The 25,804-nt window shown below is 36.5% G+C and overlaps 1 protein-coding gene across 4 annotated transcripts in view; it reads left to right on the top strand.

Moving 5' to 3' along the window:
* The window catches only part of LOC106875285 (endonuclease/exonuclease/phosphatase family domain-containing protein 1), an 87,907-nt gene that overhangs the window by 29,761 nt on the left and 32,342 nt on the right, over positions 1-25,804 (top strand). For all 4 annotated transcript variants that reach the window (XM_089354191.1, XM_052968280.2, XM_052968275.2 and 1 more), the window contains one exon: positions 14,677-15,775. In XM_089354191.1, coding sequence (XP_089210317.1) covers positions 14,790-15,775 — 986 coding nt within the window. In that variant the 5' untranslated portion in view covers positions 14,677-14,789. The remainder of the gene's footprint in view (positions 1-14,676; positions 15,776-25,804) is intronic.

Genomic DNA, 25,804 nt, shown 5'->3' with positions numbered 1-25,804 from the left:
TTTTCAGTTGTTATAACAAATGCTCGTTATAGTGATTTGATATTTAATTATTTGGGTTTTATTAAAATATAGTCTTTGACTTCGTCGTAGAAGTTACTCGACTTCCAACGGTAAAAATGGTCTATTTTTATTAGAAACAGACATGGATCCACAACTAAAATATAAATGCGGTCTCGATGAAATGCAATGTTAAATGGATGACAATTTTATATAATGTTAATAATCGTGACACCCCTCCCTTGTGATCAAATTATCATATATGTAAAATAATTATTTATCTAAAGACAAAAACTGTCGTCGTAAAACAACTAGTGATATCGTCAAGATATTGGTGAAATTTGATCTTAGCCCTATGTTAAAAATTAAAAAGTTCTCAGTATGAAATTCCTTCCTATTCTCGAATTACCAGACACATTTCTGAATGTTTAGAATAGTGTTGTAAACAAACTTTATAATTAGATTACATTGACTTGCTAACATTTCGCACTTCACTTTTACAGCAACCCCACTCTTCTCTCGTACTAATAACCCCAAACCTTTCTGTTAAGGGCAAAAACCCTTCTACACTTAAACAGTAATAAAGGGGGAAAATACATTGTAAAGACAACTGTGGGACGATTCAGACACCTGTCTTAATTTGCGTTGACGTTACCTATATCTTTCCTAAGGTTTAAGAAAAAAAATCCTCGACGTTTTGGGATGCTTGATGTTACTGCCCTACTCTTTCAAAATAATAACCACTCCTGTATAAACTCTAACATTTATTTGTTTATTGGCCTGAACGACTCATCTTGTTGATGATAATGATAATAATAATCCTTTCTACTATAGGCACAAAGCCTGGAAGTTTGGGGTTAGGGGTAAATCGATTACATCGATCCCGGTACTTGACTAGTACTTAATTTATCGACCCCGAAAGGATAAAAGGCAAAGTCGATCTCTGCAGAGTTTGAACTCAGATCGTAAATGATATTGATAATGATAACAATAAATAAATGAAAAACAAAATAGATACCTATCCAAAACTAGATTTTGCTTTGACTCATAACAGCTTAGAAGACTCTAAAAATAACAAAGTTAAATTGCTACTGAAGTGTTGCACCCACTTACTCTGGTTGTATATACAGCCTTCGTAAAAATACTGAATGAAATTGTAGATGTAATGGAAATGAATTTATTACTTGAAGCACATATACCGGTTAATTAGTAAACTATCAACTACCAACACGCCGATGGATGTGAAAATCAGTTCAGCTTTTTTCTTATTGGTTTTTGTTTTGTTTTTTAATAAAAAATCAAGATAAACAACCAGGACCAGAGGTTTTCCCTTTTAATATAGATTATTAATGAATGGGTTTAGACTAAAAACATGAGAGAAAACAAGTTTAGAAACTGAGGCATGTTCATGTGGAACCCAACTTTTTTTCTTTTCTCTTTTTTTTTTTGGAGGATATAAAGATTATATATGTGGAGAAGAGTGAAACAACCATTAGCAAAGCTCATGCAAATCTGGCTAGCTAAGATTTATCTAGGCAACAGACTGACATAAAAAAAAATAAGGTTAAATTAACTGGTTTAACCAGTGTAATAATATACTTTTGTTAGAATTTTAAATGGATCCACTTCTAAACCTCAATGCTGTCTTAATAAATATGTGAAATGTTCAGATATCAGTGACCTCCACATCAACTTTTCACTGGAAGACCTCCTGCTAATCTACAATTTTAACATATTTGAAAGAGACCTTTGACCCTCTGTTTGGAACCTAACTTAAAATATTCTCATTTTCTTTGGTTTCCACTTTATATTGTATACTTTTATGTCAGTAACACATTTAAGATTGCATCCCAAAGGTAAAGTTTCTTTTTCTATACAAGAAAATAGTTTATCTCTGAAAAAGTAATGGATCTTCTGCAAAGCACACATGTAATATGGAGTACTGCTCACATAGTTGGAGTTTTGCATCTTGTTTATACACAAATGTCCAAGAGTACATTCAGAAGATACACCCTTTCAGCTGATTAATACTCTGCTGTTTATTACTAAAATTACAACACCTAAAGTTTTTGATGTAGGCATATAAGCTTCAGCCTAGCACCTTACATTGCAGAGGTGCACCAATATTGTGAAACCTTCTGGTGTAATTTTTTAACCAGGCACTTCCAAGCTTTACATAGCCTAGGGTCTCACTAAGTTTAACCCTGGCAATGATCCCTTGAACTGCACAAATTTAAATTGACAACTAGCTGTATCATATTATCAGTCTGGGTAGATCAAAAAGAGAACCTCCCGCTACAATCGGCTAGAAATAGCAGCCAGATTTTCCTCAGACCATATCCAATCATCTTAAAGGGAAAAAAAAGGATATTACTTTGGATAATGTAAAAAAAAAAATACAAAAATAAAAAGACAGGATGGCATGACTGTCTATATCATTGGAGCTGATTTGGGAGTGAAGCAATGTATTATATGACCATTTAATTCCTACAAGAAGCTATACTGTTGTGGTGGGAAGGGAAATTAACTATGACTATATAGCTAAAAGATTGCGACTGCAAATGGTTGAGTGAAATCAAGTACCACCAGATAAGCAGCTGAGATGAGCAATTTTGACGGTTTCATTTGATATTGTGCGTGTGCGTGTGTGCATCTGTGTGTGTGTGTGTGTGACTGGTAAGCTATATAATTCACCAGTCTGACATCTAAAAGAAATATTGAATTTTAAGACTTCACAGTTAGTGGATTACTATTACCTAAGTAGATTCCAATGGATGTACATTATCAGCTTGATAACTATAATGTATGCAAGTGAATTGAAAAGTTCTATGTTAGCAGTGGTGTTTCCTGCATGAATGTGAGACATGTAGTATATGCCTGAAATATGTAAATAAATGCAAATAACAAATCTGATTTTAATAGAAATCTTTCGTTTTCATGAGGACAACTGAAAGAAGGTATAGACATACTATATTCTTTTATTCTTTTTCTTGTTTCAGTCATTTGACTGGCCATGCTGGAGCATCACCTTAAAGGGTTTTAGTCAAAGAAATCGACCCCAGAACTTATTCTTTGTAAGCCTAGAACTTATTCTATTGGTATCTTTTATCGAACTGCTAAGTTATGGGGACATAAACACACCAGCATCAGCTGTTAAGTGATGGTGGCGGGGGGCAAATACAGACACACATAAATACATATATGTATGTGCAGGCATAGCTATGTGGTAAGAAGCTTGCTTCCCAGCCACAGAAACTGAAAGAACCCCATCGTATACATATGTATATACTAGCTGTTGGATTCAGTTTGGCTCGTGTTTTCCTTGTTGAAGTTAAGCCCACCTCTGTCCTTGTATTGAATAGGCATTTCCTTAGAGACAATTCTATTGATTTTGTTGAAATTTTACATGTGAAAAAATGCAAAAGCTGCAAGAAAAATAACATCGTTATGGGAATTTCCATTCAAACGCCCAATTGAGCTCACAAAAATTGATGCCAAATGAACATTATCGAGTTTTCAAAAAATTCCAGCCTTATTTGAACTGCAGGGCATGTGATCTACCTATGTGCCAAAAATCATTAAAATCGGTTGGACAGTGTGGGAGAAGTTAGAGTAACCCCAAGCACACACAGAGACAGATACCATTACACAATTATGTATGTGTGCGTATCTATATATATATATAGTGAGTTCAAAAAAGAAAAAGGACAAAATAACAACAACGCAAGGATGTGATACAGATATTGTGTTGGTTACGTCCAAGGAAATACTGGTTCTATACCTAGTATTTCGGGGATATGAAATTTCATTTAATCTATAGGTATATATTTAGAATAAAATTCATGTTCAGTTAAATGAAGGAAAGAAAATGGAGAGTTAAGATAATAATAGTTATTTATTATTAAAAAATTGGTAATCTTTACTTCTCATAGCCTTTTCCATTAGTACTCAATAGGAAAATAGCAAATTTATACTATAAATTTGCATTTATATGCTATGACCATAGTTTCATCAGAGGAAAAGATATACTGTAAGATGTTACATGCTGACCTTTCCATTCATGCAAGCAGAATGTATATCTTTATCTCAGATGAAATTATGCTCATAACATATAAATACAAATTTATGGCATAAATTTGCAATTTTCCTATTGAGTACTAATGGAAACAGCTGTATGAGGTAAAGCTTACAATTTTTTAATAATGAATAATTATTATGATCTTATTATCTTAACTTTCCCTTTTCTTTCCTTCATTTAACTGAACATGAATTTTATTCTATATATATATTCCCCTATCTCATATTTTAACACCCCACCAAACGGAGTAGAAAACCAGAAGATGTTCAGATAAGCAACCTTGTTTTTCAACCTAGCACACATCTAAACCTCTTTTTTTCAATGCAGATCATAATTATCTTCTTATTTCATTTCATTATTCTATCTATTTCATTATCTATGTAAACACAGTTTCGTCTTCCACACTATACAGTTAGAGAAGAAACTTAAGATCCCTTCTCTTGATCCAACTCTCCCTCTTTCTCCCTCTCTTTCACACTCATTTATTATTGTCATTTATTCATTCATTTATCTAATTTTGTCATAGTTTGGCTGACCGAAAGCTCTTGGTTTTAACTCAAGTTTAAGAATTCAAATGCCTGATTCTGTCTCATTATTAACATCAATATTCTCTCACATTGGCAGCCTGAATTTTTGTTGTTTCATGGTGCAATGGCCCTTCCCACCTCTACCACCTGTACTAGAAGTCCCTTAATGTTCCCCCATTCCTACTTAGGGTTTATCTCCTATGTAATGTAGTGATTATGTAGCACATAAAAATGGTGGTGTAGTGTATGCAGGTTCAAGGCTATTATATGTTTATGAGTTCTGGAAAATGCAAGCTTTCTTTTCAGGTACATGACACTGCTGTACCCCATACCAGGGTCTCACGGGCCCACACCTCCCACACCCTTGGGTTGGCACACTCAATGTGGGCCTGTTGAAAGGTAGGTCTGGTGAGATTGTTGAGATGCTTGAACGGAGACATGTAGATTTATGCTGCATCCAAGAAGTAAGGTGGAGAGGAAGTTCTGCTAGGTTCCTCACAGGCAAAGAACATAGGTATAAGATTTTCTGGGCAAGGAACACTGATGGGGTCGGGGGCATGGGTATACTTCTTGCGGATAAATGGGTTGATAAGGTAATCAAGGTAGTCAGTGTCTGTGATAGAATACTTGAGATTAGATTAGTGCTGCATCATGGGTTAGCAATCATTCTCTCAGCCGGGGCTACCTGATAAACAGGAAGACCAATTTTATGACACCCTCTTACAGACTACCTTGTCAACGAATTACAGGGACCTTCTCTTTGTGGCTGGCGACTTCAATGGGCATGTTGGATAACATGCAGAGGGCTTCCATGGCATACATGGAGGCTATGGTTTTGGTTCCCACAATGAGGGAACCAGGCTGCTGGAGTTCTGCGATGCAAATGATCTTATGGTTTATAAAACTAACTTCAGGAAACCTGCCAGTCACCTATTCACCTACCAATCTGGTAGATACACTAGTCAAATTGACTACATGCTCACCAGAAAACAGGGAAGATGGCTACTTATAAATGCCAAAACCTTCCCAGGTGAAGAATGCACCCCACAACATAGATTAGTAGTTAGCAATTACAGGATCAGGGCTAAATGGATGCCCAGAAGATGACCTGCAGAGAGAAGAGTGGTCTGGAAGCTTAAGGATCCTGTGAATGGACAGAGATTTAGAGACGTATTACTTGAAGCTTTTGATGAAATAGAGGGGGATATAGTATCACATGATGTGGAAGACAACTTGAGGTTTCTATGGGACAACCTGTTGGGGGTTACTTACCAGATCAGTGGATAGTGCAAAGTCCCCTCTCGACCTAAGGTAAAGTGGTGGTGGAACAATATAGTTGATGGGCCATTAGGGAAAAGAAACAGGCATGGAAGGACTGGAAGAACGGTGGTAGCAGGAAATTATATCAGACTGCCAGAAGGGAAGCTAGGAGACAGATTTACTTAGCCAGAGGGGAGGCAGGTAAGAATAAATTTGCCAATGTTCTACATTATAAGGAACAAAGACTTGAAGTGTTTTGTGTTGCAAGACAGTGTGTGAGAGAGAATCGTGATGTCATAAGAGAGAAATGTATCCGCATAGATGATGGCTCACTTGCATTTAATGAAGCTGCGAGGAGAGAGACATGGAGACACCACGATGAAAGGTTGCTAAATGAAGAGAATGAATAGGAGAAAGAGAGTCTGCTGAATGTTGACCCAACAGAGGGACCAGCAATCCAAATTGACAGTACCTTGGTAGATAAAGTAATTAAGGGTATGAAAAGAGGGAAAGCCCCCGGCCCATCAGGAATCACCGCAGAGATGCTTAAAACATCTGGCAGTGTTGGCTATAGTCTAGTCACCCGTATAGTTAATCAGATGATACATGAAGGAGTCATACCCAATGACTGGTGAAGCAGCACCATAGTCAACTGCTATAAAAGTAAAGGTGATGCATTAGAAACAAATAATTACAGAGGTATCAAGTTGTTGGATCAGGTAATGAAAGTCACGGAGAGGGTCATAGCCCAACTAATTAGGGAGAGAGTCAGTCTAGATGAGATGCAGTTTGGGTTTGTGCCAAGGAAAAGCACCACTGATGCTATATTTCTAGTAAGACAGCTGCAGGAGAAATACCTGGCCAAAGATAAATCTCTGTACCTGGTATTCGTTGACATGGAGAAAGCCTTTGACAGGGTCCCCTGATCCCTTATTTGGTGGTCAATGCAGAAACTAGGGATAGATGAGTGGTTAGTGAGAGCTGCACAAGCCATGTACATGGATGCTGTCAGTAAGGTGAGGGTTGGCAACAAATACAGTGAAGACTTCCGAGTAGGAGTAGGAGTCCACCCAGGATCTGTCCTCAGGCCCCTCTTATTCATCATAAGCCTCCAGGCAATAACAGAGGGATTCAAGATGGGATGTCTCCAGAAACTTCTCTATACTGATGACCTTGCTCTAATTGCTGAGTCACTATCTGAACTAGAGACGTTTCAGGTGTAAAAGCAAGGTCTAGAATCGAAGGGCCTTAGAGTCAATCTAGCAAAAACCAAAGTCCTAATAAGTAGGAAAGCAGACAAACCACAAATCCCTTCAGGTAGAAAAGGCGTAGGTAGAAACTCCATAAGATGTACCTAGTGTAAGCTCTGGACATTAAATGATGATGATGATGATTAGGCTTGGGGCTAAAATAGGTGGCTGCAACATAAACGTATGGTTAATTAAGTGGAAGACTGCTGCAATCCGAGTTGTTTTGATAGTTAAATTAAGGATGAGTAAGCATAGACTTTACGGAACAAAAAAATTGACAGACGCAGGAGTGGCTGTGTGGTAAGTAGCTTGCTTACCAACCACACGGTTCCAGGTTCATTCCCACTGCATGACACCTTGGGCAGCTGTCTTCTACTATGGCCTCGGGCCAACCAAAGCCTTGCGAGTGGATTTGGTAGGCGGAAACTGAAAGAAGCCCGTCATATATATATATATATATATATATATATGTATGTATGTATGTATGTGTGTGTGTATATATGTTTGTGTGTCTGTGTTTGTCCCCCCAACATTGCTTGACATCCAATGCTGGTGTGTTTACGTCCCCATAACTTAATGGTTCGGCAAAAGAAACCGATAGAATAAGTACTAGGCTTACAAAGAATAAGTCCTGGGGTCAATTTGCTCGACTAAAGGCGGTGCTCCAGCATGGCCACAGTCAAATGACTGAAACAAGTAAAAGAGTTAAACAAATGTCGATAAAAGATATAATTTTGAGTATGTCTTTTGGTAAGTTGTAATATTTATGAATTGAATAGTATTATTCATTAGGGTTAATCTGTCCAGACTATCCTAATACCGAAGTGGTGGTGTTCAAATATTTTTTACAAAGGATCTATATACAGTAACTTGGTTACTAGAAATAGCAAAGTCCCTCAAATCATGCCTTATTGCAGTAGTCCTCAAGCATTTTTTTTACATATGGACCATTTCAATCCCTATTTTACTCTACTAGACCTTCATAACCATTCAGTGTTTAGAAAAAATCCTGTTATATTTTTATAATTGAATACAGACTGTCCTCATTTAACGTCCGAGTTACATTCCAACAGCCCCGTCGTAAAACAAATTCATCATTAAACGAATATTCATAGGGTACGTATTTTTCTTTTTATAGGTATAGTGTCCTGTACGTACATATAAAAACAGAACACCGTACTGTATAAAGTATATGCAGTACAGGTCAAGAATCACTCTCATAAATTGTTGAAAAATGAATAAGTAACAGGAAGATTATCACAAGGAAAACCTTAGAAGTTAGGATGTGTATACTGTATTATTGTAGCTCAGACATTGTATGTTTGTGATTCCAGGCCCAGTACATAAGATGCCTAATAAACTTTTCTCAGGATTATATAGAAAAGGTGAAAAGGTTTAAAGGAAACTCAAACATAATTACTTTGTTTTAATTTGGATAAAGATGACAAAAGCAACTCATTCTTGACATCAAAATGCATGAAAAATCTCGTCAGTGTTGTTTGCTTTGTAATCTTCTTTTTTTGTCATAAATTTCTTGATAACATCGGAAAAGTTCAGTTGACTGCCTTTCCACCTTGGAAAATTGCTAAAAATTTGGATCCATCGCCCCAAGTTCTATTTTGTGAAATATGTAATGATGGCTCGTAAAGTTCGTCATAACTCCGAGTAGTCGTTAAATAGGTAGGTCGTTAAATGAGGACAGTCTGTATTATTAGAAATTGTATTAAAAAATTGTTGAAGTATTTCATGTATTGTAGAAATATTACCAATTTATTGCACATAAATTTTAGCGAAAAAATCTTATATGGACCCTGAGTGAGAACCATACCCTATTGCCTTAAAAAATGGCAAGATAGATTAAATAGAGTAGTGAAAGGTATAAAAAAAAAAGACATGATGGCCATGGCTGGAACACCTTTCATCAAAGGTGTACATAATCATTGTCTCCTTGTAAAAAAAGCATATTTGCTAACCTGTCTGAAAACTGATATGGCTCTCATTTCAAAGGCCAGTTAAGAAGTTTTGAATTATTTGTAAAACTAACTAGAGTGACATTTTCTATAGGTAGCTGCTCTTTCTAGCAGATGCATGCAGAAAGAAAATGGAAATAGAAAGGAAAAAAGATAAAGACTTTTAAAAGCTTTGTTATCTATGCAAACATCATTTCATTACTCTGTATCTATGCACGGTGGTCTATATAGATACATATATATTTGCTCACTCACTGAGGATCTCATTAAATGATGTTTATGTTCAACTACTTGTGTTTTTATTATCATGCAAATATCTGTATTTAACACTCATGGAAGAATTGACAATATATTCTATTATTGACATATTTGCCATCATAGGCATAAGTGTTGTTATGTGGTAAGAAGTTTGCTTCCCAACCACATGGTTTTAAGTACAGGGTTCGATTCATTCAGCTAAGAATTATTCAAGCACTGCCCCATTATGGCCGCAGTCTAATGACTGAAACAAGTATAAGATAAAAGATATGTATGTATGTGTGTGCGTGAGGTTGGTTACTATCTCCTTATCTTGACATCATGTGATAGTTGTAAGTGTCACTGTCATGCAAGCGTTGTCCTTTGTTTTCAGTCTTCTGGTCTTGAGGAAATATTACCTTAGCTGGAACCAGGTGAAGGTTGGTGCCAAGAAGGGCATCCAGCTGTATAAAATCTGCCTCAACAAACTCTGTCCAAGCAATATAAGTATGGAAAAGGGGATGTTAAAACAATAATGATGATGATGATAAGCTGCCCATTTTTCCCTCCCACAAAAAATATCCCAGAAAAAAAAGCCTGCATCTTATAAACACAAGGGTTACTGGCATGTGGTAGTTCACAAAGGGACTTTCTAAAATTGTGTCTAATAAACCATCATACAAATAATTACAAAATTCCTTTATATGTATTGTAATGAAGTCATGTTGTTGTTCTTAGCCCAGGTCAACCCTGTTTGAGAACTTATAATCAAAGGCTTTCCAACCGAGACCATTCCATTTTGTTTTAAATGGTAATTATTACAATATTATTATTCAATGTGTCCTAATGCAGCAAGCTGGCAGAATTGTTAGCATGCTGAGCAAAATGCTTAGAAGCACTTTTTCTGTCTTTACGTTCTGAGTTCAAATGCTGCCAAGGTTGACTTTGCCTTTCATCCTTTCAGGGTCGATAAAATAAGTATCAGTTGTGGATTTGGGTCGATGTAATCGACTTATCCCCTCACCCAAAATTTCAGGCCTTGTGCCTATAGTAGAAAGGATTACTCAATATGTTCTTCCTGTTTTTATGATGACAATGAAACGAATTGGCTGATATCTCTAGAAATCAATTGATTATGTAGAGATTCCCTTATCAGCTTTTATTAAGTCATTAAGTGCTTTCTCTGGCTAATGTATACCTACTTTTATAAATTCCCAATTTAAACAAATGATAAAGATGAACTTTACCTAAAATTTTGTTTAATATTTGTAAATTGGAATGTGTTTGTTCTTAACCTCTACATTTTATATTGGTAGTTTTATCTTTTGTTTAAATGTCATTTTATTTCTGAGAAATCATCATCACACCACATTCCCATTAATCATAAGCAGAAGTCTGTTAGAGCCCTCAAAATCTTTCCAATTGTTAAATCTATCACTGAGGATCTTTCCTGGTCAAAGCACATCCTTAAATCATTAGCATTCAGATTACTCTATCAAATGTAACATTTATTTATTAACATTCTTTTGAATTATCATACATTATCTTGTAGCTCCAAGATTTTGATGGACCTATTTTGTATTTTTAGAATGACATTGTGGGGTAGCTGTCCTCATCCATACGCATCACATGGCCATATTTATAAATATTTTCTAATCATGTAATTGACAGTTGTATCTCCATCTCCTAGTTTTGATTATCACTCAAAGGGCTATTAATCATATTGGATTTCTAACCCTTTATTAACATTACTAAGTACACAGTCACTCCTTATCTGTTGGGCAAATGTTAGGAATATACTTTTGCCACTGTTGGTACTATCAGGTAATGTTACATTAGTAATCAGTTGATAATTAAACAGTCTTCTTGTTATTGATAACATATACCGTAAATCCTCGAGTATAGTCCGCCCTTGATTATAATACGCGGGGGATTTTTAGAGGGCTGTACCTTTGAAAAACCTAAATCATGTGTATAATATGCACCCCTTCTCTAACTTGAGTCAAGGAGGTCTATATAAAGTCCTTGGTTTGTAAATGTATATACAGTAACGTCCTTTATTATTATTGTATATATAACATAATGCAAACGTGTAGCTTTTTTGTGCACTTTGTTTGCAGAAAATAAAGAAATAACAGTAATAACGTCAGTGAACAATAAATATTAAGTATATTGCCTTTACATATTTATCACTTAGGAAATTTTGCTCAGAGAATATTTTTCATTTTTAACCTCGTATATAGTACGCACTAGAAATTTTGACCTTTAAATTTTGGGAAAAAAGTGCGGATTATACTCAAGGATTTACGGTATTTATTATAAACATACAAATGAAAAATTTGTTTAATTAAATATTTTAATTTTATAAATGCTTAGTTTTAAAATTATTATTCAGTTCATTATTCTGAATAGTGAAGACGCATGGCTCAGTGGTTAGAGCGTCAGGCTCACAATCATGAGGTAGTGAGTTTGATTCCTGGACCGGGCTGTGTGTTGTGTTTTTGAGCAAGACACTTTATTTCGTGTTGCTCCAGTTCAGTTAGCTTTAGAAATGAGTTGCAACGTCACTGGTGCCAAGCTGTATCAGCCTTTGCCTTTCCCTTGGATAACATTGGTGGCATGGAGAGAGGAGGCTGATACTCATGGGTGACTGCCATTCTTCCATAAACAAACTTGTCTGGACTTGTGCCACAGAAGGGAACTTTCTAGATGCAATCCCATGGTCATTCATGACCAAAGGGGGTCTTTATTCTGAATAAGCATCATAAAATTAGAATAAAGCTAAATAATAATTAAAATATTTATGTAACTTTAACTGATATCACTAACAGTGATGAAAATATACTCAATACAACTTTTGTCATATGACAGCAGGCAACATTCTAGTTTAATAATACTGAGATAAGCACAAGTTGAGATCATAGCTTTTTAGTGCAGCAGTGACGTCATTCATCACTAACATCTCTTAATGTCTGTCTTCCCTGCTGTCATGGTTTGGGTGATTTGACAGGATCCAATAGATCCAAGGATTGTATCTTGCATCAAAGTCTACTTTGGTGGATTTTCTGTGGCTGGCGGTCCTGATATGGAAAAACTTTCAAAATACAAAGACCTGGAAATAGAGGTAACTCGAATGTGGAATCTAAAAACAGAAACAATTCCTATCATAGTAGGTGCCTTAGGTATAATAAAAAAAATATTATATTCAGACAAATACATAACAAAAACACCAGGACTTACAAATATATATAACATACAGAAAATTGCACTACTGGGCACTGCACACATCCTACGCAAGACACTTTCAATACAGTAACCATAAGAGCATCACAGCAAACCACAGCACATACCCAAGGCGCACAGAGCTGCACTCGGTAGTGAAGTGAAAGCACGTTATAAAAATAAAATTACTGAACAATAATAATAATAATAATAATATGGCTTCTGATCTTAACTGACTGGAAGTGTTATCATGTACATTGTTTTGTCTTGGTATAAAAGATGGACTACAGCGAATATTCTGCTCAATACCACAGATTTGCTTGTCAGTTGTCTGACCTTAACCAGTTGAGCATATACCTTGGTGGCTGACGATATGTGCATCTCTGATCACAAGTAGAAGTAGTGGAGTAGCATCATAGCCATGTGCTGAGAGGAATTCTTTGGAATTTGGATAATTCACCTCTGGAAACATGGGTGCTTCATTCAACATTTTTAAACAACCCTTGTTTAGGGACCTTTTGAGCAAGATGGGCCACTCAACCTGAAGAAAATTCTAATTGGGACCCCACCTGCAAGATCATGCACTGTTTATCTTGATGTGAGATCACTTTTTCACACACACATATGATTGTGATGCATGTGCCTGGTGTACCCTTATCAAACAGGTAGTCATGATGGAGATACTGGGCTTCATATATTTAACTCCATTGTCAATTTGATGGCATGCACTGCTCTCTCACTCAATAATAATGATAATAATAATGATGATGATGATAATGACTGATATACATATACACATGTATCTATACAGACAGACAGATTGATATATATATATAGATGTATACACATATACGTATATATACATACACACACACACACATGAACCTATGCACATACACACAATAACATCTAAGCAATTATCATCTTACAGAGTGAGGAGGATTACAGCAGTCATACATGAAGTTTTCTCCCAAATTAACATTAGATAAAGACAACTGTGAGATTGTTTGTATCTCTGTATATTTCATTTTATCATCATTGTATATGCAAAATCATCAGAAATTGTGAGTCATGACATTTGTAGCAACTTTGAGTGCTTCATTTGTGTTGCTCATGCATAAGGATGCCATGTACAGTGCAAGTTGGTTTCTTTGATATCGCTGGTGATAATCAGTTTATGCTGATAACGGATACTAAGTTAGCATGTTTTCGTTGGAGGATGATTTTGAGATTTCTGTGCATGGAAATCATGTTTGTCTGCTGTGAAATGTTTTGGTTGCATATAGTTGAAAAGTGGAGGTTGTCATCATCATTGCAGGGATTGTGTGAGTTGTTAGTCATAGCAGCAAGTAGAACATTAATATAATAGTAGGAAGTGTGTGGGTAACATAATTTAACCTCGTGTACACCAGAGTTTATAGACCGTGAAAGACTTGCAATAGAAATGTTTGGTTAGACACTCCTTATCCATCATTTATAAAATAGTTAGAGTCTATAGTCAGGCTATGGTTGGGACACTACAAGAACTGATCAGCTTGTTGAATTGGAGTAACCTTAGATGTTACACTTAATGCTTTTTGTATATGGTGGTGAGATAGGTGCAGTAAAGTAAGTTTAACTCTTTAGCATTCAGATTGCTGTCAAATGTGATATTTATTCATATTGTTTTGAATTAATCGCACGTTTATCTTGTAGCTTCAACATTTTGATGGTGTGTTTATTTAGTTTTAGAATGACATTGCTGGGTAGGTGTGAAAGGCCAGATCTGGCCAGTTTGAACATAAAACACATAAAATATTCGGGTTGAATATGGCTGGTTTAAATGCTAAGAGAAGCTTTATATATACATTGTAGATTTGGAAGCAAAATAATCAATGTGGTGGCTTTAGCAATAGAAGTACAACATAGAAAGCTATCTTGGTTGGAGAAGTGGCAGATAGAATGTTACAAAGTTAGTAGACACAATCTACATAATACTAATAAATCTGATGTTAAGAATTGTACAATTGAACAGTCATAGCCCATAGAGGCATTCTATTTTATTTCTTTTTTTTTTTTTATACATTTTCGTTTACTCATTTACTTTTTATGATTGCTTTCCTTTTCTGAAATATAATTTTCCTTATTTTTTACAGAACATGAATCAATCAAAAATGGGCTCTGAATTTCCATCCATTCAATGAAACTGAAAAAAAGGACAAAAAGAAATAAATACTCAATGAAGTGATATTACCTGTGGGGTTCCACTATGGGTGGAATGAATAGTTGTTGTTTACCTCAAAAATTTGCTTTTAAAGATGGTGAACACTCAAGTTCTTTCTCCAGTAGTAGATATCATGGCCGCAACTTCAGTGCGGCCTTCAACCTTTCCAGTCTGGGTGATGAAGGAGACAACAATCAAGGCCTAATAAATATTAATAATTCAACGGAAGAGGAGCTGATGACATTACCTGGAATTAACCGAAGCATAGCTCAGAATATTATTGAATATAGATGCAGAATTGGGGGGTTTAAAAAAATCGAAGATTTAGCACTTGTGTCTGGTGTAGGAGCAGCTAAACTAAGTGTTCTTCGTCAAGAGATATGTGTAAGTACGAAAAAAGGCAGTTCACATGACAGTTCTCCTTGTAGTAGTAGTCAGGATGTTAACTCCAATGAACATTGTATAAAAGATATTCGTTGCTCCAATAGCAGCAATCAGTTACACGTTAATGTAAATATAGCAAATGTGTTTCAGTTGATGAAAATAAAGGGTATTGATCAAACTGTAGCCGAAAATATTGTTTCTTATAGAGATAAAAAAGGACATTATAAAACAATTGAAGATCTTCTTAAAGTGAAAAGTATAAGTGCTGGATTATTAGGTGCAATACGACATAATCTCATACTGAGTGATACTGGTAGTAATACAGCCGTTGTTTCGACGACAACAAATAGGACTAGAAGTACAACACTAAGAGATAGCCATACAAATGATTATTTTTATAACTTAATTAACAAAGACACTGATATGAGTTCACTAACAAAACACGACGATTCACTTCACGAACTTATTCAGCTATTAGGTCCATTGGCTAAGAAGTCAGTTCGACCAAAAGTTCAATCTTTCCCATTCAAAAGAAACAACATATCAGCTTTACGAATTGCAACTTGGAATCTTGATGGATGTTCATTTGAAAAAATTTCCAATCCTGGAGTATGTGATGTTATTTGTATGACTGTACTTGAAAATGGGTAGGTAACATCTTGTTATTTTTCGCAAATCTGCATGTACCATTCATTCATCTAATAAACACTTATATTAGTCTGCATTTGGCAGAATAATTAAAAGAGTCATACAAAATGCCTTGTGCTATTTCTTGTTACTCTTTACATTCTGAGTTCAAATCCTGCTAATATCAATCTTGTCTTTCATCCCTTTGGGGCGTCAGTATAATTAACCCTTCTCTCTCTCCCAGATTTCAGGCCTTGTACTTGTGTTAAAAATAATTATACACTTTATTTCTTGGCTAATATCAAAATTTAAGGTATCCTTAATTGTAATGAACTAAATTATAAACTGCTTTCATAGAGGTATTCATGTATCTTTTATTAGTTTGGAGATCTAACAAGACCATTAATGAAAAAGACAACTGATAAGAAGAAGCTCTTTAAAAATGAGTAAATATCATTACAATTATTACAAAAGAAATTGTGTGTCAAAACTATTTGTTGTTTTAGAAACGTCATGTAACTACCTGAAGACCCTTTCTTCACCATCAGCCTATTAAGATTTTCTACATTAAATACTTAAATTAATTGTTCTCTCTCAGAACCATTTCCTTGTAGAACTTCAACCCTGTCTTTGTGTTCCCTTTCAAATACTAAACTTTAACAGTTCTCACTAAATATTAACTGCAATAACCCTGCTTGCTAAATACAGTTTTCAAGAGATTAGAATTAACCATTAAAAAATGTAATTAATTTAATTAACATATTCATATTATATCTTTAGGAGTAAATTATTTTTATTATGACAAATACAGTAGTGTAGATAGCAGATATGCCAGGCTAAATAAATCTCTATTTGGTGTTTACATGAAAAAATAAGAGTTAAGTTAGTTTCAATATATTTAATGCAGGGAGCATCAAAAGTTAAATGGAAATAAATTATGCCGTGAGAAAGAAACAAAACAAAAACATAAATATTGATAATTGGCATAAGGTGACGAGCTGACAAAATCATTAGCATGCCGGGCAAAATGCTTAGCAGTATTTCATCATTCTTTAGATTCTGAGTTCATCCCCAACAGCATTTGAACTCAGAATGTAAAGTCAGAGGAGATGTTGCTAAGCATTTTTTCAAGCACAGTAACGATTCTGCCAGTGGTCACCTTATGTCATTTCAAATATTAAAATTCATATAACATAAAGATGAAAAACCTTTAACACAAAAACTTAACCTAGCATGGTTTCTTCTTTTGCTCAATAACTTTTGTGCAAAGGCTATTGAGACACAGTTGTAACACAGGATAAAAAAAATGATCATTACTCTTTTACTTGTTTCAGTCATTTGACTGCGGCCATGCTGGAGCACTGCCTTTAGTCGAGCAAATCGATCCCAGGACTTATTCTTGTAAGCCTAGTACTTATTCTATCGGTCTCTTTTGCCAAACCGCTAAGTTACGGGGACATAAACACACCAGCATCGGTTGTCAAGCGATGTTGGGGGAACAAACACAGACACACAAACACACATATTCTTTTATTCATTTCAGTCATATCGGTCGCTTATGCTGAACCGCTAAGTTACGGGGACGTAAACACACCAGCATCGATGTCAAGCGATGTTGGGACACACACACACACACACATACACACACACAAACATACACACACACACATGTATATATATATATATATATATATATATATATATATATATATATATATATATATATGATGGGCTTCTTTCAGTTTCCGTCTACCAAATCCATTCACAAGGCTTTGGTCAGCCCAAGGCTATAGTTGAAGACACATGCCCAAGGTGCTACGCAGTGGGACTGAACCCGGAACCATGTGATTGGTAAGCAAGCTACTTACCACACAGCCACAATTAAAAAAAACAAAAATAACAGTTGCTGTTCATAAACTTGGCATCTTTTATACAGTAAAGTAAATGAAAGAGAGTAGAATTTACTAACTTTTCTGAAAATGAAATGATGCAGAAGTTGTCTCGTACCATTCTTAAAAACCATAAAGTTGTGATTTATCACCTGATTTTCTAAATAAGTTCAACTGTTATTCTTGGTTTAGATTTACATACCATTTTATCATCTTCTTCCCTTAAATTTGCAGTGATATGTTGTTTATGTTGTTTATAGTTTCAGCTTAGAGCTGCGGCCATGCTGATGCACCGCCGTGCCACATTTTAATTATTCCACTGCAGGTTATTTTCCATTTAATCTAATTCATTACTAATCCCAGTTTTTAAAAAGCTCTTATATAACCGTATGTTTAGGTATAGCATTCCAAGATACTTTAACTTAAGTGGCAACAGTAGCAAGACTAGGCATTTTTTTGCTAACTTCTACTTTTTTCCACTTCATCAGATGACATCCTTGATACTGTAGCAGATTTGAAACCAAGTCATTGGACAGTTGAGCAAATACCACACTGAGATCACTATCGTCTCATGTGATTGACCATTTAACTGACCAATCAGCATCAAGCCATCACATGATTTCACTTTCTAAAACCTTCTAATGAGTCTTATAAAAGGTATATTTTTTGGCAGTAACTTTAGAAGGCCAAGATAGTTGCTTTAACACCTCATTTTTTACCTTCTCTCACCACCATCATCATCATCATCATCATTATTTAACGTCTGCTTCCCATGCTGGCATGGGTTGGACAATGTGGCTGAAGGCTGGACCAGTCTCCAGTCTGATCTGGCAAAGTTTCTACAGCTGGATGCCCTTCCTATCACCAACCACTCCGAGAGTGTAGTGGGTGCTTTTACATGCCACCGGCACGAGAGCCAGTCAGGTGGTACTGGCATCGACCACACACAAATGGTGCTTTTTAAGTGCCACCTGCACAGGAGCCAGTCTGGCGGCACTGGCAACGGCCACGCTTGAATGGTAGTTCTTTTTTTTTTTGTTTTACGTGCCACTGGCATGGGACCCAATCTACGGCCTTGGCAACGATCATGCTCAAATAGTGCTTTTAACATACCACTGGCATGGGTGCCAATCAGGTGGTATTGTCATCAACCACAACAGCAATTTCACTTGCCTCAGCTGGTCTTCGCAAGCATAGTTTATTGTCCAATGATTGAAGGGTACTCTTAAATGGACTGGTTATACAGCACTGCCATAGGCCACGGATATGGTCTCACTTGGCTTGCCGGGTCTTCTCATGCACAGCATATCTCCAAAGGTCTTGGTGACTTGTCATTGCCTCGGTGAGGCCCAATGTTCGAAGGTTGTGCTTCACCATCTCATCCCATGTCTTCCTGGGTCTACCTCTTCGGCAGGTTCCCTCAACTGCTAGGGTGTGACACTTTTTCACACAGCTATCCTCATCCATTCGCAACAAATGACCATACCAGTGCAGTCGTCTCTCTTGCACACCACATCTGATGCTTCTTAAGTCCAACTTTTCTCTCAAGGCACTTACACTCTGTCATGCATGCACACTGACATTACACATCCATTGGAGCATACTGGCTTCATTCCTTGCAAGCTTACACATGTCCTCAGCAGTCACGGCCCATGTTTCACTGCCATGTAGCATAGCTGTTCACACACATACATCATACAGTCTACCTTTTACTCTGAGCGAGAGGCACTTTGTCACTAGCAGAGGTAGGAGCTCTCTGAACTTTGTCCAGGCTATCCTTACTCTAGCAGCTACACTTTCAGAGCATCCACTCCCGCTACTGACTTGGTCACCTAGCTAACAGAAGCTATCAACTACTTGTAGTTTTTCCCCTTGGAATCTGACGGAAGCTGTTCTTTGAACGTTTTCAGTGTTTATTGCCCCTGAGCATTTGCCACACTCAAGAACTATCTTCCCAGTTGGCCTTCCTTTGATATTTCTGCACCTCTTATGTGTCCATAGCTTACACTGGGTACATCTTATGGAGTTTCTACCTACACCTTTTCTACAGATCAAGCAGAGCCATCTACCTGAAGGGATTTGTGATCTGTCTGCTTTCCTACTTATTAAGACTTTGGTTTTTGCTAGATTGACTCTAAGGCCCTTCGATTCTAGACCTTGCTTCTATACCTGAAACTTCTTCTCTAGTTCTGATAGTGACTCAGCAATTAGAGCAGGGTCATCAGTATAGAGAAGCTCCCAGGGGCATCCTGTCCTGAATTCCTCTGTTATTGCCTGGAGGACTATGATGAATAAGAGAGGGCTGAGGACAGATCCTTGGTGGAACCCTACCCCTACCCAGAATTCTTCACTGTACTCGTTGCCAACCCTCACTTTACTGACAGTGTCTCTGTACATGGTTCGCACAGCTCCTACTAACCGTTCTTCTATCCCGAGTTTCCTCAAAAACCACCAGATAAGGGATTGGGGGCCCTGTCAAAGGCTTTCTCCATGTCGACGAAAGCCAGGTAGAGAGGTTTATCCTTGGCTAGGTATTTCTCCTGCAGCTGTCTTACCAGAAATATAGCATCAGTGGTGCTTTTCCCTGGCACAAACCCAAACTGCATCTCGTCTAGACTGACTCTCTCCCTAATTAGTTGGGCTATTACCCTCTCCGTGACTTTCATTACCTGATCCAACAACTTGATACCTCTGTAATTATTTGTATCTAATGCATCACCTTTACTTTTATAGCAGTTGACTATGGTGCTGCTACACCAGTCATTGGGTATGACTCCTTTATGTATCACCCGGTTGACTATTCAGGTGACTAGACTATAGCCAACACCGCCAGATATTTTAAGCATCTCTGCAGTGATTCCTGATGGGCTGGGAGTTTTCCCTGTCTTCATACCTTTAATTGCTTTATCTACCAAGGTACTGTCAATTTGGATTGCTGGTCCCTCTGTTTGGTCGACTTTCAGCAAACTCTCTTTCTCCCATTCATTGTCTTAATTTAGCAACCTTCCATAGTGGTGTCTCCATGTCTCTCTCCTTACAGCCTCGTTAAATGCAAGTGAGCTGTCATCCATGTGGACACATTTCTCTCTCACACGCTCTTTTGCAACACGAAATACCTCAAGTCTTTGGTTCTCATGACGGAGAACATTGGCAAATTTTTTCTTATCTGAACCCCCCCCCCCCCGACTAAATAAACCTGTCACCTAGCTTCCCTTCTGGCAGTCTGATACAATTCCCTGCTACCACCGTTCTTCCAGTCCTTCTATGCCTGTTTCTTTTCCCTAATGGCCCCGTCAACTGCATTGTTCCACCATCATGTTACCTTGAGTTGAGAGGGGACTTTGCACCATCCACAGATCTGGTCAATGGCCCTCAACAAATTGTCCTGTAGGAACATCCAGTTGTCTTCCACACCATATGATGCTATATCCCCCTCTATTTCATCAAAAGCTTCGAGTAATACGTCTCTAAATCTCTGTCCATTCACAGGATCTTTAAGCTTCCAGACCTTTCTCCTCCATGCTGGTCGTCTTCTGGGCATCTATTTAGTCCTGATCCTGAAGTCACTAACTACTAATCTATGTTGTGGGGTGCATTCTTCACCTGGGAAGGTTTTGGCATTTATAAGTAGCCATCTTCCCTGTTTTCTGGTGAGGATGTAGTCAATTTGACTAGTGTGTCTACCTGATTAGTAGGTGAATAGGTGACTGGCAGGTTTCCTGAAGTTAGTTTTATAAACCATAAGATCATTTGCATCACAGAACTCCAGGAACCTGGTTCCCTCTTCATTGTGGGAACCAAAACCATAGCCTCCATGTACGCCATGGAAGCCCCCTGCATGTTGTCCAACATGCCCATTGAAGTCACCAGCCACAAAGAGAAGGTCCCTGTCATTCGTCAGTGAGGTAGTCTGCAAGAGGTTGTCGTAAAATCAGTCTTTCTGTCCATGAGGTAGCTCTGGCTGAGGGGCATAGGCTGAGATAATGGTTGCTAACCCATGATGCAGCACTATTCTAATCTTAAGTATTCTATCACATACTCTGACTACTTCGATTACCTTATCAACCCATTTCTCCATATACCCATGCCCCACACCCCATCAGTGTTCTCTGTCCAGAAAATCTTATACCTATGTTCTTTGCCTGTGAGGAACCTAGCAGAACTTCCTCTCCACCTTCTTGGATGCAGCACAAATCTACATGTCTCCGTTCAAGCTTCTCAACAATCTCACCAGACCTACTTTTCAGTGTGCCCACATTGGGTGTGCCAACCCTGAAGGTGTGAGAGTGTGAACCCATGAGACCATGGGATGGGGGACAGCAGTGTCATGTATCTTCAAAGAAAGCTCGCATTTGCCAGAACTCATAAACATATAATGGCCTTCAACCTGCATACACTACACCACCATTTTTATGCACTCTATGATCGCTACCTTACATAGGTGTTAAACCCTAAGTAAGGATGGGGGTGGCATTAAGCATTTAGAAGTGTTCATGGAAGACATCCAATAGAGTTCAGAGGATAGAGACTTCCCGTACAGGTGGTGGGGGTGGGAGAGAGGGCGCACTGCGAAACAGTAGAAACTCACTTTGCCGGTGTCAGAGAATATTATGATAATAGTGAGATAGAATTGGGCATTTGAAAATCTTAACTAGAACTATAAGCAAGAGTTTTCGGTCAGCCAATCTGTGATAAAATTAGATAAATGAATGAATAAGTGATGATAATAAATGAGTGTGAAAGAGAGGGGTAAAGAGAGAGAATTGGATCAAGCAAAAGGGATCTTAAGTGTGTGTTTTTTTAAACATACAGCGTGGAAAACGAAACTATGTTTACATAGGTAATGAAATGAACTAATAAGCTAATTATGATCATCTAAATTTGCCATCATGAATCTTGTACAATGTTTCCCCAGTTGTGACAGCCTTGTTACAGATTGATACATACCAGCTATTTTGTTGTACACTCCAGCATTATGTCTCGCCCAGTGTGTACAAATTGTTGCTTTTATTCTGCATCCAAAAACCAACACAGAAAACATTATGTGCAGTAAATAAAGCTTCTGTTAACTGTTCGTGTGTGTTTATCTTTTCACATGCAGCCAAAAGGCAAACACAACCATGCAACACTGTTAAGTATTTCCTAAATTCATCTTTAAATTGCTTGTTCAGAACATCAGCTGGCTATAGATCAAACACCTGTCAAACTACATGGTGCCAATATGTTTTTCGTTGGCTCAGTAAGATAGGCTCTAAACTAGTCCCACATCTGCATTGCAGGCTTCATTAAGAGTGTTCTGAGTCATTCCATACTTTCTCAGTTCATCTGGCAGTGAACAATGAACAGTGTTTCCAGAAAGAAATTTTGCACTGTTTGAAATTATCTTTTTATCTTTTTGAATAATCATGGGATTTAGTTTGTTTCCTTCAGTTAAACAGCACAAAACTGCAGTAATTTATCTTCTAGTCAAGGAGGAACACAGTTGTTATGACTCTTTTACAGTTTCTCCAAGACTGATGGGAGAGAGTGAGGAAGTTACCCTCAAATTGGAGACCTGGCTTGCAACAGTGGAATCCACCAAAGGCACTGGAGGGGCTAGGTGATGTTGCTAAACCAAACAACAAAGTGTGTCTACCCACCCCACCTCCAGTTAGATCATGACAGGATTTGAACTCAGAATACAAAAAGCTAGAACAAATACTACAAGGCACCTACTTTGGTGTTCTTAATATTCCATCAATCTACCACTCTTGATTGCCTCATTCACATTTCCAATTTGACTTTCAAAGTCAGACTTCTTTGTTCATTTTATTATGAAATTATGGAACCAAAGGATATTATCATCCAAATGAGATGAACTTCTGTAAAATTGTTTTGATGTAGTGCTAAAGAATGCCTTCTGAAGAACTTCTGCAACCACCTATTTAAAAAATGAAAGGTTGATTAACACCATATTTATTTTCTTGTGACAGCATACACAGTGTCATCACAATATATCCATAATTTTTCATTGTCTCATACCTGTTCAGTTAGTTCTTTTTCTAGTTCTAAACAGTGAACCTGTTTTCTTCTTAACTTTTCTAATACCAACCTGTCCACGACTAACTTTAGTTGTAAGATATAAAGTGATCTAAGTTAAAGCCTTTCAGCAACATTTTCTCTTAATTTATGTTCCAAACACCAGATTAATAATGACAAAAATTTTTCATTGTTTTCTGAATTAATTGAAACAAATACATTGAATTTCAAGAGACATGTAGTAACAAAAGGGTTAAAGATTGTTTTTTGCTTAACTTCTGCAGCCTATCTTTGGGCTTTCTCCTCATAACCTAATTTCTCATCACATGCATATTTTTATGATAATGGCATATATTGATAATTTTTTTTTTTCTTTTTACTAATAGCATGTGTATCACATTTTAAAAACTTTAAATTAAATAATCACTTTAAAATAAAGGATGTGTAACCACACACCCAGTGTCTAACTGAATTGAAAATTGTCACTGAATATATTTACTTCACATATGACCTTTCGTGGTCACTTTTAATGAAATATAGACATCAGTCTCAGGGCTACTGCCTCCAGTATCTTAGTTTTCAAAGGTCTGTTTTTTGTATTTATTTTTCTTTTATATAAAACGAATAGTGGTACACCAGCACCCCTGCTCACAATTTTGACCCCCATTTTTAAAATTAAATTTCTTGCAAGATAATTCTACACGCATTCGTTCACATAATTGTTGGGAATAAGTACAAGACCATTGGAAATGTCACTACAGAATGACTGGCATCCTATCTAGAGACAGGTTGAGCTTTCATCCATTTAGCATTAAACATCCTGAATGGAGCTCCAGTCATTAAAAATTTGTTGGGGATTAACAAATAAATTTATACTTTTTTGCTATTTATTTTAAAACAAATTTCATTTTTAGATTTCTTTTAATTTTGTGTTTATTACTTAATTTCTTTTGTAATGTTGCTCCGTGTATGTTTCTTTGCTTATTATAAATAAATAAAGAAACCAAGCCACACTATCTATCTTATCTAACTCTTTATAAAATTTACTTCTAGTACTGGCAACACCAAGCAGGTTTTTGGATTCACCTAAATAAACATTTATAACATCTATTTTTTTCTTCTTTAACCACCCCATTTTTTTTTACAGTTATATCGTGTAAGATAAAAAGAAAACAATATTTTTCTGCAGGAATATGAAGACATTGCAAGTGTGTGGTACATCTGTTGCAGTCAGTGAATCTAATTCATTTAACCCATTACCTCCCATAATTCTATTAACTGGACTTTTTTTTATGAAACTTTGATTTCTAGCTTAAAACAGCCATAGAAACATGCTGGAATGATCAAAATAACATTTTAAATAGAAATAAGCGAGATATTGAGTGAAAAATTAGTAAACCTCATTTGAATATCAGAGAAATATACCTAATAGATATAGCAAAAAGGTTAGATATGTGTAATTAACGAAACTTAATATTATTTTAATATTTAATTTGTAAATCCACGAAGGTTGACTTTGCGTTTCATCCTTACAGGGTTGATAAAATAAGTACCAGTTGAGCACTGAAGTTGATGTAATCGACTTTGTCCTTCCCCTGAAATTTTTAGCCTTGTGCCAAAATTTGAAACTAATATTCTATCTGTAATGCTAGAAATCGATATTTCATTTGCAAAATTAAGTTGCATGTTTCTGCACAAGGGATAAGTTTATTGCATACTTCTATTTTTAGAGTTTTATTTTTTAAAACAATTTTATTTTTTTAAAAACTTTTTTAATTTGAAGGTCAGAAGAGTGACTGGATCAAAAAAAGTGAAATACTGAATCTATAAGAAAACTGATTATATTCTATTATGTTTTGCTTAAGAGTTCAATTTCAGATCTGTCTCTTCCACACCCCTTTCCCCTCTTTCACCTCTCCCTTCTCTCCGTAGAAAGAGAAATGTTTTTGGGTATAACCCACCATATACTGTATGTGAAAAAAACAGTTTGTGAAACTTGTTCTCTCCCTAATCAAGCCGTTTCTTGAATGCCAATGGATACTGTCAGTTGATCAAGAAGAACAATATAAAGATGAGCTATAGCTGCATGAAAAATATGTTAAAAACTTATTATGAGTAGCAATCCTAAAATAATGCAAATGA

The sequence above is a fragment of the Octopus bimaculoides genome, chromosome 1 (genome assembly GCF_046866305.1).
Source record: "Octopus bimaculoides isolate indiv1 chromosome 1, ASM4686630v1, whole genome shotgun sequence".
Lineage (NCBI taxonomy): Eukaryota > Metazoa > Mollusca > Cephalopoda > Octopoda > Octopodidae > Octopus > Octopus bimaculoides.
The sequence above is the reverse complement of the archived record's forward strand: the minus strand, read 5'-3'. Positions and strand labels throughout refer to the sequence as shown.